This window comes from Rhopilema esculentum, chromosome 18 (genome assembly GCF_057945365.1).
Source record: "Rhopilema esculentum isolate cy_ngs chromosome 18, ASM5794536v1, whole genome shotgun sequence".
In the NCBI taxonomy this organism is placed as follows: domain Eukaryota; kingdom Metazoa; phylum Cnidaria; class Scyphozoa; order Rhizostomeae; family Rhizostomatidae; genus Rhopilema; species Rhopilema esculentum.
This window is the reverse complement of record NC_142832.1, coordinates 2,970,597-2,987,193: the sequence shown is the minus strand read 5'-3', so window position 1 is coordinate 2,987,193 and position 16,597 is coordinate 2,970,597. Positions and strand designations below refer to the sequence as shown.

The 16,597-nt window shown below is 35.4% G+C and overlaps 1 protein-coding gene across 4 annotated transcripts; it reads right to left on the bottom strand.

Annotated features, from left to right (window-relative positions):
- Positions 1-710: 710 nt before the first annotated feature.
- On the bottom strand, positions 711-15,425 carry LOC135696677 (L-gulonolactone oxidase). Of its 4 annotated transcripts, none has more exons than XM_065216151.2 (15): positions 15,285-15,425; positions 14,392-14,569; positions 13,116-13,260; positions 12,358-12,483; positions 11,722-11,816; positions 11,453-11,543; positions 10,729-10,914; positions 7,566-7,673; positions 6,821-6,900; positions 6,409-6,502; positions 6,028-6,083; positions 5,407-5,480; positions 4,584-4,671; positions 3,644-3,737; positions 711-3,044 (listed from the first exon to the last, which is right to left on the bottom strand). In XM_065216151.2, the coding sequence occupies exons 3-15, from the start codon at positions 13,221-13,223 to the stop codon at positions 2,895-2,897; spliced, it is 1,350 nt and encodes a 449-aa protein (XP_065072223.2). In that variant the 5' UTR covers positions 13,224-13,260; positions 14,392-14,569; positions 15,285-15,425; the 3' UTR covers positions 711-2,894. The 4 variants fall into 4 exon arrangements, with proteins under 4 accessions (XP_065072223.2, XP_065072222.2, XP_065072224.2 ...); XM_065216150.2 differs by having other exon boundaries at positions 13,116-13,245; positions 15,285-15,424; XM_065216152.2 differs by lacking the exons at positions 14,392-14,569; positions 15,285-15,425 and adding an exon at positions 13,382-14,321 and having other exon boundaries at positions 13,116-13,245.
- Between the last annotated feature and the right edge of the window lie 1,172 nt (positions 15,426-16,597).

The following is a 16,597-nucleotide window of genomic DNA, read 5'->3' as shown; positions in this document are numbered from 1 at the left end:
AGGTCAACCTTAAGTATTTGCAGACCAGTGCAAAGAATTTTCGAAGAAATGTTTATGGAGAATATGATTCCATCAACTCCTGAAAAAGGTAATGTCGTTTGGTTCTATAAAGTCTTATTTGCATAAAGTAGGTTCTTTAAGAAAGTAAGTCGTGAAATGAAGTAAGTCCTATAAATTGGGCGTATTCCAATACCATGTGCCTGTCATTTGAAAATATAGGACAAGGATTTTGAGCTATTTCAGCTGTGCTTGCCTAAACTGGCTGCAAATTGTTACTTGTTTCATAGGCCTAGTAGTAAACAAAATTCGTGATTCGTCAAAGTTAGTAGGTATCCTTCACATCTGTTTAAATCCAGGCCACAAAAAAATAAATAAAGGCTAGCTATTCTTCAACATGATAAAGATTTAAATGATTATGTTCTGCAGAAGAATACGTTGCTTATATAACTTTATATCCTAAATAATATAAGGAAAACCTGGAGACATTATCATTTTCAAATTTCTTAGGATCTTTCTTGAGCTTAACTTTCCTTAACTTCTAGAATATATAAGCAAATAATAAAAAATGAATTTAAACAAAACAAATTTGGCCACGACAAAATTTGGGGATAGAAGAAACCTCGGCATAAAAACCAGCAAGAAGAAAACATCGATGCTTAAAAATGTTTGTAACTTTAACCTACTGGGTGTCCACAAGAAAAATAACAGTATGATTTTCAGCTGATGCTGTTCTTTATAATAAGCGAATTTAGAATTCAAATGAATACAAATCTAGCATGGCTATAGTGAGACCCACAACTTTACTTTCCATTTAGCGGTGGAAAACTCCAATGCAAAACACCTGCCAAAAGTCTCTAGAGTACCATGTAGGTATTTATTACTTCCATTAACGTTGTTGCAAATAAATCAATCAGCGCAACCCCCTTCCCCCAACGAAGGATGCCTCAGATGATTCTGTCATATGTTGGGTATCAAAAGGCATCATTGAACTGAATTCAATTATGAAGTTGATTAAATGCCCAGAAACTATTTCCCAATTTCACTAGTCATTTTTAAAATAGGGGGTGCTCTCTCCTCGATTAGTCTAGCTACTGAGAGAGCCTCTCCTCGAGAAATTCCCCTGCATGCAATTCCTTTTTTTTTCTCAAATTATGACATATTTATATTGTAGTTTAGTAATATTTGTTGTTGTTAACTTGCTATCAAATTGTATGTTGTGGAATTTTGAAATTAAATGAACTGAACTGATTGAAGTTCTAAAATCATATTGTTTGAGGAGAGGGAGGACGTCTGCAACAAAATAACAAAACCTTTAAGATTTGTACCAAGACTTCTGGCAGGCATTGCAGTTTATTGTATAATATTCGATAACTTTAATATGCAAAAATTAGATCGACAAGTCAAAAGATTTAAAAACAATGAAAAACTGGATTAGATCTCTATCTGCCCCTTCAAGATCAAAAGCCTATGACCCCCTTAATTCTATGGAGAAGCCCCTTCTTAGTTATGATAATGGGGAAGAGGAGATATCAACCACCTTATGTTTGTTAAGCTCAGACTAGGCAGCCAGCCAAAATCATACTTATTGCTAATTAGTCAAAGGGATTTGATATGTGATATTAAACTCGAAGATTTTGATTCAAAAACTTAAGACAATGAAAACTAGTAGATCTGCACCTTTAGAATAAACCTATTCTAGGAATTTTAGTATTTCTAGACTTCAAATTTTTGTAAATGATGAGTTAAAATGGAAAATAAGAAGATTCCAAGAATGGTGAATTTAGAGAAAAGGCATAACGATATTTTTTAGATATGTTATATTTTTCGGGGTTTGAAAATTTACTGCACACCAACCAAGCCGCGTAAGCATGACGGTACCCTGGGGTTTAACAAAAGGAGGACGCTGGGTGGAAATAAATTAAATGATAAAGCCTACAAAAATTGAAGATATCATTTAACACAAAGCTTCGATTTTAAAATAATGGAAAAAATGATAGATTTGCATCTTTTATATTGACAGAAAGTAAATAACAGCATATAACACTTGAAGCTTTAAAAGCAAAAATAAAAATGTTAAAATAAGTTTTTAATTCAAGCCTCTAAATAAATTTGTGACGGTCCAATTTGTGACAGACATAATAAATACCAAACTTGAATGAACTAACCGTATATACCACCATAAATACTCCAAAGATTTTTATCTGACTTTTACTTAAAAAAAGTTAATGCATGTCTACATGATACAAACACCACATTACGTGAAAAACTTTTGCACAGAAGACGAATGAGCACAATTACGAAATAAAATCAAAATTATTAGACATTGAGTTATTAGATACCAAAACAGTATATTCTTACTCAACACTCAGTGAAAAGTAAAAATACGATAGAGTTGAATGAGAGGGGCTGGCGAGGAAACGCTTAGAGCTTAAGGATATACTTAAGGAAAACCTGCAAGGAAAAAAAGGATGCGACCTGCAATCCGTGCCAAAAGACTTGGAACACAGACATCAGTTTCCAAGGTCAAAATCAATCTCCCCCCCTCTCCCCCACGGAACAATGTTGGTTTTCTTTGAAACGGGTTAGGGTTTTAGGAAGCACTTTCTTTTGCGCTTCTTTTATGATACTTCTCTAAATTATGAACATTGTTTTAGGGGGAAGGGGTGGAAATAGTAATTTTTTAGGAAAGCGAATGAAGAAATAAAATGCAACGCAAATTGCTAAGGGTTCCAAGTACTTTTGGCAGGCATTGTGGGCAACTATTGAAATGCAATGGCAGTTTGGTTGACTGGAAGCAAGCGCGAGTCGAAACTAACGATATAAAGGAATAAAATATAAAACAATGTTATAAATAAGCAACGTTCTCTACTTCTAAGACTAGGACAGCGCAACTATTATATTTGCACTGATGTGGTACCAAGAATGTGGCGCTCCAGGTATTCATTCAGGAACATGCCGTTCGGATCAAGGCTTTTGCGGATTTCCAGAAATTTCCCGAATTCCGGGTACATTTCACGTAATTCGTCAGGTACAACTTTGTGAGCCTTGAAAGAATAAAATGGTTCAATTTTGCAGTGTTCCACACTCTCAAATCAGTACAGTTAAGAAAAATATTAAGAAACTGAGTTGTCTTGAACAAAAGTATAACCAAAAATATTTCTTCTCCATCTTGAACAACCATATTTCTGAAAACTGGGTGTTGTCTCGAAAATTCAAACTATAAAGATATATCGTGTTCTTTCATAAAAAAGAAATAGCAGGCTTTACTTTTCAAGACTTGGAAGGGAAAGAGGCAGGTCTCTCTTTCTTTTGATGTTTACCAAAAGGCTGAGAGGGGTTAATTTTCAATAGGAGTACAACCAAAACTATTCGTTATCTTTCCTAATTTTAGGACTTATTGTTCCCATCGCCCTTTGTCAGGGAAACATGTTAACCTGAATCCTTTCTTGCGGTAGGAAATCCTTATGATGAATCCAAATGATAAACGGCAATGTTCGTGGTTTTGGGGTATGTGAACCATTTCCCACTGAGAAGATTGAAGACAATTGGAGAAATGAGATCCACAAAACGTTTCACCCTCTGAGTCAAAACACAAATACGATTTACAAAGGCAAAGGAGATTTTCTATCATGATATTAAATACCTTTGCCCAGTGTGGTCTTCCTCCGATTGATTTGACGATAGATTCGTAAATAGCCCAATATCTTTCTTTTCCTGGTACATCTTTGTAGTACGGCCTAGTTATCAAGAAAGCGAAGATCGGTCATTAAAAAACGACAGCCTTTGTCATTCAAAAAACAACTTTGTCATTCAAAAAACAAGATGTCCTTGTAAACATAGGAACCTGTGCCCCCAGTTTACAAAAAACGGTGAATTACATAGGCGCAACTTACGGCGGTGTCCCTTTTTGTCTATATGTGCCCCCCCCCATTTTTGAATTGCTTCTTACACCTAGGCTCATGAAGGAGGTAGAAAGGAAGAGAAAAGGGGGGGGGGTATATTAGATGCCTGGCTATAATATAATGATGGTATGTTTATTCAACTAATGTAGAGGTATATGCATCTAATTGTCACACACAATTTTTACAGGAAAAGATAAATGAAGAAATCCTGGTTAATCAATAGCAGCTGGTGGAAATACAAGTTGGTTACGCTATTACATATTCTGTAAGGAGTTTGTAAGTAATTTCATTTTGATTTGCTTGTGATAAGGTCTTTATAATAAATATCGTGTTCTCCATGGACAATAAAATAACTCAATATAAAGGGTGGTTTCAACTTAAAAGAGGGACAATTACCCTTCAAAATGACTTTCTATAACAATTATATTTAGCTCAAGGTGCACTGCCTTCTCAAAAGACTTCGACTCATGGCGCACTTCCTTCTCCAAAGACAATTTCTTTAGAAGAAAGAGTCAGGCCAATTCTAAAGAGGGCATCTCATAGGACCCTCACCTCGTAGAATAAAGGTCATTGTTATAAACAAATAAGTTTTGCCAAAGTTGCAGTTTTTTCTCACATTGTTTTGAAATGTGGTATAAAATAAATAAAGGATGCTCTAGGCATAACCTGTTCTAACCCTACCTGAACATAAGTATATTCATGAAAGTCACATCTCTTTTGTAGCAGGGGCTCAAGTAAATATCATCAGCTTTACCAAATCTTATTTCAACTGCAATGCAATGAAGAGAACAGCTTTAAAAATTGGCTTAAGGAGAGAAGTACTCGGCTCTGAGAAAGTTCAGAAAGCCTGTATTTGCATAGGCGTAGGGGATATAGGGGCTATATCTACTCTGAGCAGACAAATTTTGTCACATTACATTTCACGCTCCATTTGGGCAGTTTTATTAAAAAGAAGCAATGATATTCGGGTATTTTAAAAATCATACTTTTGTCAGATTACGAGCTCAAATTTATATATTTAAAAATATATTGCAAAAATGATTATTATAAAACAGTTATCAACAATACAATTAAAATGCACTGTCCTTGCCCTTAAAGGAACAAGTGCAAACTATTCTTACATATACAGATACTTTAACTCGAAACAGCTAAAGTTTGTTAAGATAGCCTTTAGAACTTTCATGGATTTCAAGGAAACTCTTTAGTTTAAGTACTGATATCACGGAATAGTTAAGAGTGTTCCAATACATGAGCGATGCTATTTATATCGAAAAAGCATTTAACCAGACCAGTCTTAATGCGATATTGTCTCTCTTTGAACTCACGTTACATAAAAACTTGCTTGCATAAAAAACCGCCAACGCTGAAAACCACAACCCGTGGGCCAGCTCCATTTAACTGGTAGCTGATCCTATTCGTCAGAATAAACCATCAGTGAATGAATGAACAATTGCAAACTGAGTTTCTAGTTCAGAGGCTAAATATTTCACAAAATGAAAGATACCTGGCAAGTGAACGTGAAGATTTTCCTTGCTAATAGCATCTCTAAGGCTTCGGAGGACGTAGCCTGTCTTTTCTCTAAGGTGAGAGAAGGATAAAAAGTGAATCGCTTTCATCACTTTTTTGGCACACGTTGCACCCTTTAGGCTAGATGTGGCACCCTTTTGGCTCAACGTAGCATCCATTTTTGGCTGGACGTAGTACCACTTCGATTAGATAGGGAGCCCCTTCAATTAGATAGGGTACCCTTTCGATTAGATAGGGTACCCTTTCGATTAGATAGGGTACCCTTTCGATTAGATAGGGTACCCTTTCGATTAGATAGGGTGCCCTATTCGTTTTTGCTAGATGCGGCACCCTTTAGCTGGACACGGCACTCTTACTTTCTGTAGAGTGCCATGAATCACAGCCCTTGGAATCTGTTTCTCTTATATACCTGAAATGACCAAAGTACTCCTGATTACCCCCCCCCCCCCCCTCAAAAAACACTGGTAAGGACAGCCAAGGTTTAGAAAAAAAACATCATTATTTCAACATGCAAAAAAGGTTTCAAATAATTAAGCAGAGACACTTTTTGCAAGTATGATCTTTACAACTATAATAGCAAAACGCTGCAGAAACAAACCTTGGGAAGGACCATTCGGAGACATACTGTGGAAAAAGGCAATTGAAGTGGAGAATCTGGGGAGAAATGAACAAAACAGTAACCTCAAAACAGTGATTTCGCAACAATGTAATTCTCTGAGGTAAAAGAACTGGAGCAGGTAATAAGATCCATAATTGTCCTAAGTCTTGAGATGATAGCAACAAAACTTTTGAGAGGACAAACCGGAAGAATATATGAAGCCGGAAGACAATTTCATTTCATTTCATTTCATTTTCAAATCCCGCTTGCATTTTAATGCACTTTAGGAACGTTCCAGAATGATTAGCTAATTGGTTAGAGGAGCAAAATGATACCTTTTTTGAACCTAAGGATTATTTTAAGACTTAATAAGCATAATACCTTGTGTGGTGCATTGCATCTTTCAGTTGGATTTCTGAAGAACATACTGTGGTAGAATCTATTGATGACGTTGACCAGATGTGGGAAAAATGACCTATTAAAGAAAAATCAAGTTTCAAGAAATCTAAAAATGAAAATATCCAGGATTTCGAACAAAAATTGAAGTCAAAATATCATTGATTAGAGTTTCAACACGAGAAAGTTTTGAATATCAACCTCTAAAACATAACCGGTCAACATTTTTGTTGAACAAAACTTGAAGTGTTTGTAAATGATCAATCCATCGAAATTGTCTCATTAATTCGTAAAACTTAAGTGAAATACATGAAGTCCTTGAATAATAAAGCAAAGGCTATTAGACAGCATTCAAATAGAAATTTATTGATATTAACGATATGTTTAAAGCACTCACGCAATGTACAAGAGAAACTGCAACATATGAAAGCCGACAAAGCTGTCCCAAAACCAGCTCTCCCCTGGATCAACGACAGGCTAAAAAACAGTCGATGATTTTCTTAGTAAAAATGCACCTGCTACAATGGATTGTTGTGTAGTGGGATAGGTTTTCTAGTCGATAGAAAATTCCATCGAAATTAAAACACCAAGAATTTGTGTAACATTGGGCAATGCTGAAATGAAGGCTTTTGTGGCTCTTGTTTAAATCGATTCTTCGCTCACAATGTCACATACTGCTGGTAGGCGAATCAACAAAAATATTCCCTCCTAAAATTGATGTGTCAAATACCTTAATACATTTGAAAACCCTTTTTTAGTTAAAAAGTTGCCATTACTTTATTAAACCACACAGACATGGGGAAATAAAGGCTAGGACACTTGATACTTCATGAAGTCCTCTATCAAAACTTGATATCATAGGTTGTTTTTATGTGCAGACGTTTTTAATAATCTTGTTTCACGTGCAGAGAACATGGGGCTGGTAAATGACGAGGTTGTGTGAATGTTGACCATTCTAAAAATGTAAAAATTGGGCTTATTAAGATAAAACAAGCAGGTGCTCAACCTTGTTGTTGACTGTGTGACTGTGGATACGAAGATCATGTGAGGTGTATTTGATAGATATAAAACGAAGGCAATAATTACAAATCAACAATGGTTTCTAAAAGTGCTCTATAAGTGTTGGATCACAGGATACTGACCTTGTCACTTCTTTTGATATGGTATTTCACACAGTTGCCTGTATGAGGGTGGTACAAGAATTTGAAATGCTCACTTTTCTTTAAATCATCTTCAAATGTTGCCAAAGTCTAAAAGTAACAGAGCTGTCATGCAATTTTGTACAACACAGGTACAAATTTCAAGGTATGCATAGTTCTAAAGTTTTTGCATAGTCATTATGCTATAAGCATAAAATCTTCACTATCAAATTATTCATAAAAGAAAATGTGCAGGTGGTTAGTCTTAAACATTAAAATTGTGAGAAAAACAGACAATAGAGCAACATACCCTTGCAAGTGGGGTCTGGCAACAGTTTTAGGTTGAAATAATGTTTGGCTGATCAACATGTTATTGAACGATAATGGTGTAATTCAAAAATTAGCTATCATGATTTTCAAAATAAATAGTTTATTGCCAAAAATCGATGAATTGCGTCTCATTGCTAAAAACTCAAATGCTGCTGTCATTGGAATTACAGAATCAAAACTTGATGACACAATATCTGACAGTGAAGTTAAAATTGACGGAAATGAACTGAAAAGACCTGACAGAAATAGACAAGGTGGGGGTGTTGCTTGTTATATCAGAAAAGATCTGTCTTTCAATTTAAGAGAACATTTTTCAGCAGACCTAGAAAATATATTTCTCGACATATTTTTGCCAAAATCGAAACTAATCCTAGTTGGCATCCTTTACAGAACGCCCAACTCAAGTGGTTTTCTTAAAAAACTAATTGTAGCAATTTCAAAAACAGAAAATTTTGATAATCAAGAGGTTTTTGTCTTGGGAGACTTGAATATTGACTTGATAGACAGTAAAAGGAGTAACTCTAATGGAATCAAGCGCTACAGGGAATTCTGCTCCCTTCACGGACTTAAGCAACTAATCCAAGAACCAACACGCATAACTGAGAAATCCGAAACTCTATTAGATCATATAATTTCAAATTCAGCTCAAAAAGTTTCTCAGCACGGTGTTCTTAACCTAGGCTTATCTGATCACCAAATGATCTACTGTACAAGGAAAAGTACTTGAGCCAAAAATCATGATCATAAATATATCAAAATCCGTTCAATGAAAAATTACAGCAGAGAGCGTTTTCTAAAAAAACTCAAATTACTTGAGTTCCTAAATTACTTTGAGTTCATTGATATCAATGCTGCCTATTCTCACTTCTTACAACTGATTACTTCCTTCATCGATGAGATAGCTCCATTAAAAGAGATTCGCGTGAGAAGCAACACTCAGGAATGGATGGACGAGGAAGTTCTTGAAGGGATCAGAATTCGACACAAGCTGCTTTCCAAATTTAAAAGGACAAAAACCCATACAGACCATGCTAATTTCAGAAAAACCCGAAGTAACGTATTGTCACTTACAAAAAAGAAGAAGAGAAATTGCGTTGTTAGCAAACCAAATGAAAATATTGGCAAGCCAAAAGAATTATGGAAAAGCCTAAAATCACTTGGTCTACCTTTCAAACAAGATAAGCCCTCAAAGATTTGCCTAAAAATGGACTGGAAACACTGTTTTGATGATAAAACTCTTTCCAAATTTCTTACGATAAGAATAAGATTAGATAAGAATTTCTTTCCAAATTTAGCTACAGAGCTTGTAAAGAAGCTACCTAATCCACCTCGTAGATTTGGTATAGAAAATGTTAAAAAATACTACAAAAAGCTGAATCTTGAAAATGAAAGATTCAAACTTCACCACACCAACCATGATAACGTCTTTAAACTCCTGGACGGAATAAATCCTTCAAAAGCACTGGACCCGATAATCTTGCAGGGAAGTTCCTCAAGGAGGGTGCATCAATACTAGCAACACCAATTACCGAGCTATGCAATCTTTCAATTTCCCTAGCATGTTTTCCCGACGATTGCAAACAAGCGAAATTGAAATCTCTCTTTTAAAAGGGGAACAAAGCTGAATCAAGAAAATTATCGACCAATCTCACTTCTGCCGCAAATTTCTAAAGTAATTGAAAAAATTGTCCACGAGCAGATACAAAAATATCTCTATCTCTATATTATCTATCGTTACCAATCCGGCTTTCGTCCCTACCGTTCAACCGAAATATGTTTATCATATCTCAGTGACAAAATAGTTCAGGGTTTGTAGCAAACGCACTAATTCAGCCCCATTTTGACTATGCAAGCAGTGCTTGGTTTCCATACTTAAACAAAAGACTAACCAAAAGAATTCAGACAGCTCAAAATAAATGTATCAGGTTTTGTTTGAATCTAAATAACAGAGCACACATAGGAATCAAGGAATTCACAAATATCAATTGGCTCCCCACGAAAGAGAGATTTGAACAATGTATGACTGCAAAGGTTTTCAATTTTTTTGATAATTCAGCCCCCCCCCCCCCTTTACATGTCATAGATGTTCTTACCAGTTGGCCAGAACAGAATCACTCGAAGATCTAAAAACAAACTGAATCAACCTTTCCGAAAGAAAAACATAGGGCAAAATTGCCTGTCATATCTTGGTCCCAAAATTTGGAACAATCTACCGTCAAAACTAAAATCTGCAAAGAACGTCAATAGTTTCAAACACAAGATCAAAGATAAATTCTTTGATGATCTACAAAGTCAGTGACATATTTTATTACATATTTTATATTTTATTACATATAGAGGATAGCCCTTTACATATTTTATTGAAAATCCAAATTCAGCCAACGAAAAGGTTCTAGTTAACATTTTTCCAGAATTACTTTTTTCCTAGTTGGATACAAATCAATTTTTCATGAACACATTTCTTTTTTATAACACCTCTGGAGGGACCATTATGGAAACAATATCGTATTGACCTTTTTGATGCTATCCCTGCCATTTTAACCTGGGGTGTTTTTAGTCTACGTTTTTAATTTCTATCTGTAAATTTTATATATCTGTAATCAGATCTTTTTCATTTTCTTAATTTTAAATTGTAACTTTTTTGATGGCAAAATTATACATACATACATATAAATACTACCGACCCTTCTATTCTCCTATCTATTGAGCACATTTTTTGGCTTTTTTCTCCATTTCCGTGGACATCAAAAAACTAGATGATCATTTTGCTTGAATTCATGAATGGAAAACTGGAGGGATGGAAAATTAAGGGGAACAAAGGCAAAGCCAAACCTACCTCCTCAACAGGGGCAGACTCAGCTGTTTCATGTAAGCGGAAGGCAGGCTCGCACTGTAAAGTCAAACTTGTTACAATCCCAACACAGCCAAGGCTTAATAAGGCAGCTTTGAATATTTCTGGATTTGATTGCCTACTGCAGTAGATTATTTCTCCATCGGCTTTCATCAATTCAAGGTCTCTCACCTACAAAAGACAACAAAATCTAGTTCCACTGAAGATTTGTACCTCAAAAACACCAAACTAACAGAACCACTTGTTACTAAAAACTCTTGATATGAACACAAATGTTATTTTTGATTCATCTGACAAAACACCAACATGATACTAGGTGGTCACTGGCTCCAGGTTTCCACTTTCCTCTCCCACAATGCTCTTGACAGCAAATGTAATTTTTTCTAACGCTGTTTGTTCATCATTAGCTAAACAAATATTATCTGGGTCACATCAGCAATCCTTTTTGGTAGAGCTTGTCTGTGATCTTTCAAGACAGGTATTCAAAAAAGTTAACAAAAAATAACTATGCACATTAGGAATAAATAAAAGAACATTTATTAACAAAATTTTCGAGTATACATCGCTATCAATTATATTGTACAGCACATAATCTAATAAATTAGCAAAAGTTGTCTTTTAGATAGGTTACAAAACTAGTCTGTTAGTAATAGTATGTAACACTTTGTTTTTGCTGTGATCAACTGTTTTACTGAATACAGCCACTTACCAATGTTGAAATAATGCCAAAATTCATGCCAGATCCATGTGTCCCAGTAGCAATGATTCCCCCTATGGTGATGTCATCAATGGCAGGGAGGCTGAAAAATAATATCACTCATGATAAAAAACTTGCCCTTGGGCGAGCCGAAAATGCAAAGTATAAGAAGTACAATAACAATCAAATGAGAAATCCCTTTTAAAAATCCTGAAAGTTTAATGGCTTTATATAATCTCATAACAAGGAGGCATCAAGTAATATTTACTTGATCCACTTACTTGCACATGGCCATACCATTGTTTTCTAGAATGGTGTTAAGGTCCCTCAGCATCATTCCAGCACCTATCTTGATAGTATTTTCATTCTTATCAAGCTGAAAGAAAATTGACCCATTAAAGTGAAGTACAAAAAAAAACAGTTAAATATGGATACAAGAAGCTAATGCTTATAACAAAAATATGTATCAACTAAATCTCAGGGGGGCAGCATCTAATGTAGGGGCAGGGGCAGCACAAATGGAGCATTAAGTCAAAGACCTCCACTCTCCTTTGAGAGAATTTTTTTTCTGTGCTTACTCCCATTCAATAACTAAAGACCATAAACAACAGAAGAAAACCTTTCATCAGTGTGGCTCCTTTGTGTGGCCTTGTTGCAGAATTTAGAACTTTCCCCCTCTTTCTGGCTGCTTTATACCTTCAGAATGTTTTCCACCTTCAATACTTATCGGCCCTTTACTGTATCTTAACTCTTGTTTTGCAAATTTCATAATAATTTAACTAGGATAGCTGATGCCCTTACAATTGAGTTTAGCAAAAAAAGACTGGGGCATGAGAAAGGCTTTTGGCCTTCTGCTGGAAGTTTAATTGACAAACATACAATTAAGACTCAAGGATTTACTGATAAAGTGCACTTACATGTAGAACTTTATTGAATTTGAAAAGCCTTATCATGAAGTCATTAGTACAACAGATGTCTGATGGAGAGTGTCCGAATCCGATGACTCTGACTCGCTTTTTTTCCGCTGATGCTTGTCTCAGTATCTGTTGATCAGAGCAATAGATAGCATTTTTTTAATTTCCAATAAACAGAGAGGTCAACTAACAAGAAAGATACATGTGTCAGTCACAGGCTTTAAAATTTTATTGTAATGAATCAAAATGCATATGTTGGAAAACATTTTGGCAAATGAAGGCCATGCAATTGTTATAATATGGTTTTCCAGAAATATTTCATCACAGAAAGGAAAAATGGATTATTGTCATAATGAGGATAGCACCTGTTTATCATATCATAATTATTCAAAAGCTTAAAATAAGAAGAATGTCTTAAAAATAACTTATAAATCTCTCATCTCAGAACCAAATTTGACACTTGTTCCATTGCCATCTAAATCCTTTAAACCTACCACATGCTTGTTGGAAGTATTTTGTTTCGGACTGAGTAAAGGAGTATTTGCTATTGTTAAAAATTGAAGGATCACAAATTTTCAAGCCCATGTTGCAATTATTGACAAATATCTTGAGGCAAGACCATTCTAGATAATGAAGTAAAAAATTACACAGAAAAACTTTATCAATCTACATTACATGTAATAAAAATATCCTCAAATAAAACAAAGACAAAAGTTTAATAGAGTTATCATAAGTACACAAAGTTTAAAGTGATTGCCTACTTGAGCCAATTCCTCTACAGTTTCTGGTTCAAAAAACAGCTCTGGTTGGCAAGAGTAAGTTTTAGCCCAGTTGGTGAACCGGTAGTTACTGATTCCCTGAAGAGCCATGTCTGAAAATACTTTGGGTAACCTGCAATTGAACAGCTTAAATATCAATACAGAATAATCTGGTTATAATGTACTTTAAGGGACCAGTGTATTAAGTATGTGATATCCGAAGTACGTTGTAACAAGGGTAAGTAAAAATTGACTAAAACAAAGCACACCTTTTGCCGGGACCAAGCACACCAGTACGTTGTATCGGAAAGTACGTAATAACCGAGTATGTTATAAAGGCCAAAGCATGAACCCTAGTATATAATTTCTGTCAACATAAGAATCTATTCAGCTGTTTATGGTAACTTGTTACTATTGTGGGAAAAAAAGCATCTTGACACAAAAGCTTTTCCGTAGACCACTAAGACTCAAATGAATAATAGATAATGTGCACTGTTACCGCTTGCACTACACTATTAATGTCAAACAGGTGGTTAGGGCAAAGCATTACGTATGAGAGTGTTTGCTGCGTATGAGAGTGCAAGCTTTTAAAGCATAGTTAAGACAGAAAAACAAAGATAATGGAGTAAAATAAATATTTCATGCTCCATATTTTTATCAAAGACAGCTTCTCTATTTGACTTGCCAATATTCATATACAAATAGTCGTGTTGAACAAAGTTTGATGGTAGTTTCGTGATTGCCCCTGGGCATGGCAGGGGGCTAATGCCCATGCGTCTCTCCTGTTTGAAAATATGCTACTTACGGGTAACGTTATGTAACAGTTTATGGTTCTCGGATGTAGAGTTTAAATCCAAAAGGTCAGAGAGAACGCTTGATTTTGCTTGATTACGCTTGTTTAGATTTGGTCAGAGAGAACACTTGATTGTGTTAATTTCATATTATTTACCAAGGGAGCCCCAAGAACTTAGGGCTCGGGAGTTGGATAATTTCTGTTCTTGATCTGAATAACTAAAATATAATGAGACTGTGAATACAAATTTTTATTAATCTATCAGATAAAAACAACCATAATGAAATGGAAAACAGAAACTACATTCAATGCATTTTTTCAATCCAATTATAAACGGTGCCATAAGTTCGCCCCCAAAAAAACATATGGTTACATAATAATTAATAATGTGATAGGTATAAATAAAGATAATCGCCACTTTGGAAAACAAAATAAATTTCTTAAGAACGTCGCTAAAAATTGTAGGCGAACTAATAGAAGAATTACCTTTAGAATAGATGATTCTATCTGCGCAGAAATGGTAGACTTTTCCACTTCCACGTGGGAGACTAACTAGAACGACCACGCTTTGCAAGAATCCGAAGAAATTTTATAATTGCTTCGCAGCCTCCTATTGGCTAGGAGGTCCAAGGCTCATTTTCTCAGATCAATGATTTGGCAGGGCCTAAAATAAGAAGTTTTTACAGATCCACATTTTTTATAAAAATTGGGCGTGATACTTTGCTGGGATTGGCATCATGGGGGTGGCAAATATAGAAACTGCCTTCATAGTGCAAATAGCATGTCCTAATTGGGCAAATTCTTAAATGAATGTAGTATAAGCAGCAAAAGCTGATTCTTTACATTATATGGATTGGGTTAATAAGAAAATTAGCTACATATAGCGATGTCTTAATATGTGAGTGGAAAGTTATCGAAAGAAAACTCCTTTTCTTGGTTTGTTCGGGTCTCTGTCAAAGTTATTTTGTTTCCTTTCACCTTCAAGAACTCCCTTAAATCAGCCTTGCTTCCCAGACTTTGGTATTTTTTGGTTTTTTGGAACCATATCTTTGCAGCTTTTCTCGGAACTCGAAACTTGCGAGATCAAGCATATTAATTGCAATATTTTATCGATAAGTTTTCTCGAGCTATGCTGCTTTCCCCACCTGCTTCTATCTTGTTATAGGTGGGAATCAGCCTCTCTGCATCGACAGAATTAGGGATTGCTGCGATGTCCGGGACAAAAGCTGGGTGAAGCTTTCTTAAGTCTTGTTTACTTAAGGAAAGTTCTTAACTGCATTCAGCCCATCAAATTCTTTGCCATCAAATCTGTTCTTCAAAATGTTTTGATACTATAAACAAAAACCTCGTTACAGATGGCAAATAAGTTCTTCTCTCACCGATGTTTCTACAAATTGTGCTTGTTTCTTCTTATTCTCTTTTCGCCCAGTTTGAAAGCATGATTTTTACCCCCATCTTGTTTGTAATGCAGAAACCACGCACCAGATCTCAATTTTGGAATTACGCCAAATTTGCCATAAGATTGTGCTAGATTTGCAAAAATTATGCTAGATTTCAAATCAAAGCAACCCTGCTCGAGAAAGAGGCTAATGCATGCTCAGAATATCAAAGTGGCCAGAGTTGCAATTTGGCCATTTTGATAACCCAGTGTACTCATTCTTCATAAACAAAAAGGCAATTTAGATCCATGGTTTGATGGCCAATGACTCCATTTTGGCAGTTTCTCAAAACCCCTTGGCCGTCATAAATTGATTTGGCTGAAGAAGCAACATCTGGCTGAATTCTGGCAGCATGTTGCAAAAAACAACGAAAATGCAAAGGAAACAAACATTTTTGCACAGATAATATTAAAAAAATTTTAAAATAATTTCAAAATTGCAAATGATGAATGATGAAACAAAGCAAAAGATAACAGACAGTTTTAGATCAAAGCAAGTGAAAACTTTTGTAACCTCAAAACAAATTTTGATTACGGTATCACTCCCAATAATTAGCAAAAATTTAGGTTTTTTTAATACTGCGTTTAGCTGGCTGCATTAAGCTGCCAACCACAAATATGTGGCTGCCAACCATTCAAAACAACTGGCAATATCCTGAAGGTAGAAAGTCACAATTTACTCCCAAAATGAAACCACAGATGCTGGTGCAAAGTGTTTGCATTTGGTAATGATAGACAATGGATCAATGGGAACAATGTTTCTTCTAAATAATATCAGAATTATGCCAGAGTTATGCTCGATTCCAAATTATGCTAGATTTTATGCTAGATGACAATTTTTGGCCAATTTCATGTTAATATTACGCTAGATCAGGTCACACTGGCACCAGCCCCCGGCGCGCAACCAGGAATTTCAGAGTGCAGGGGTCCAAGACAAAAAAAGGGCACTAAGGAAACTTTATTCACGTTCACGTTCAACAGAAGAGATGCCAGGGTGCATTTCATGTACGCCGAAGGTCTATCGGGGAATTTGTTTAGGTACACCAAAAATATGAGCAGTTAGTATACCTGTAAATATTGTGCGCCAGACAAAGGAAACTGACCAATAGAGAAAAATTGTGATGTACATACAAATAAAAAATATATATATATTATAACGATCAACAAAAAGTAGCAATCAACACAGAGTGCTTACTAAAGTAAAAGAGAGTGTATGGAGGCATTTTAATTGAGTGGGTGAAGAGGATAAACATG

Bases quoted from the DNA above. Each gene is read 5' to 3' on its own strand.
- LOC135696677 (XM_065216151.2), bottom strand. From the start codon at position 13,223: ATGGCTCTTCAGGGAATCAGTAACTACCGGTTCACCAACTGGGCTAAA. The intron at 6,084-6,408 runs GTATTATGCTTA...ATTTCTCCCCAG, and splicing joins GATGCAATGCACCACACAAG to ATTCTCCACTTCAATTGCCT. The intron at 3,045-3,643 runs GTATTTAATATC...TATTCTTTCAAG, and splicing joins GAAGACCACACTGGGCAAAG to GCTCACAAAGTTGTACCTGA.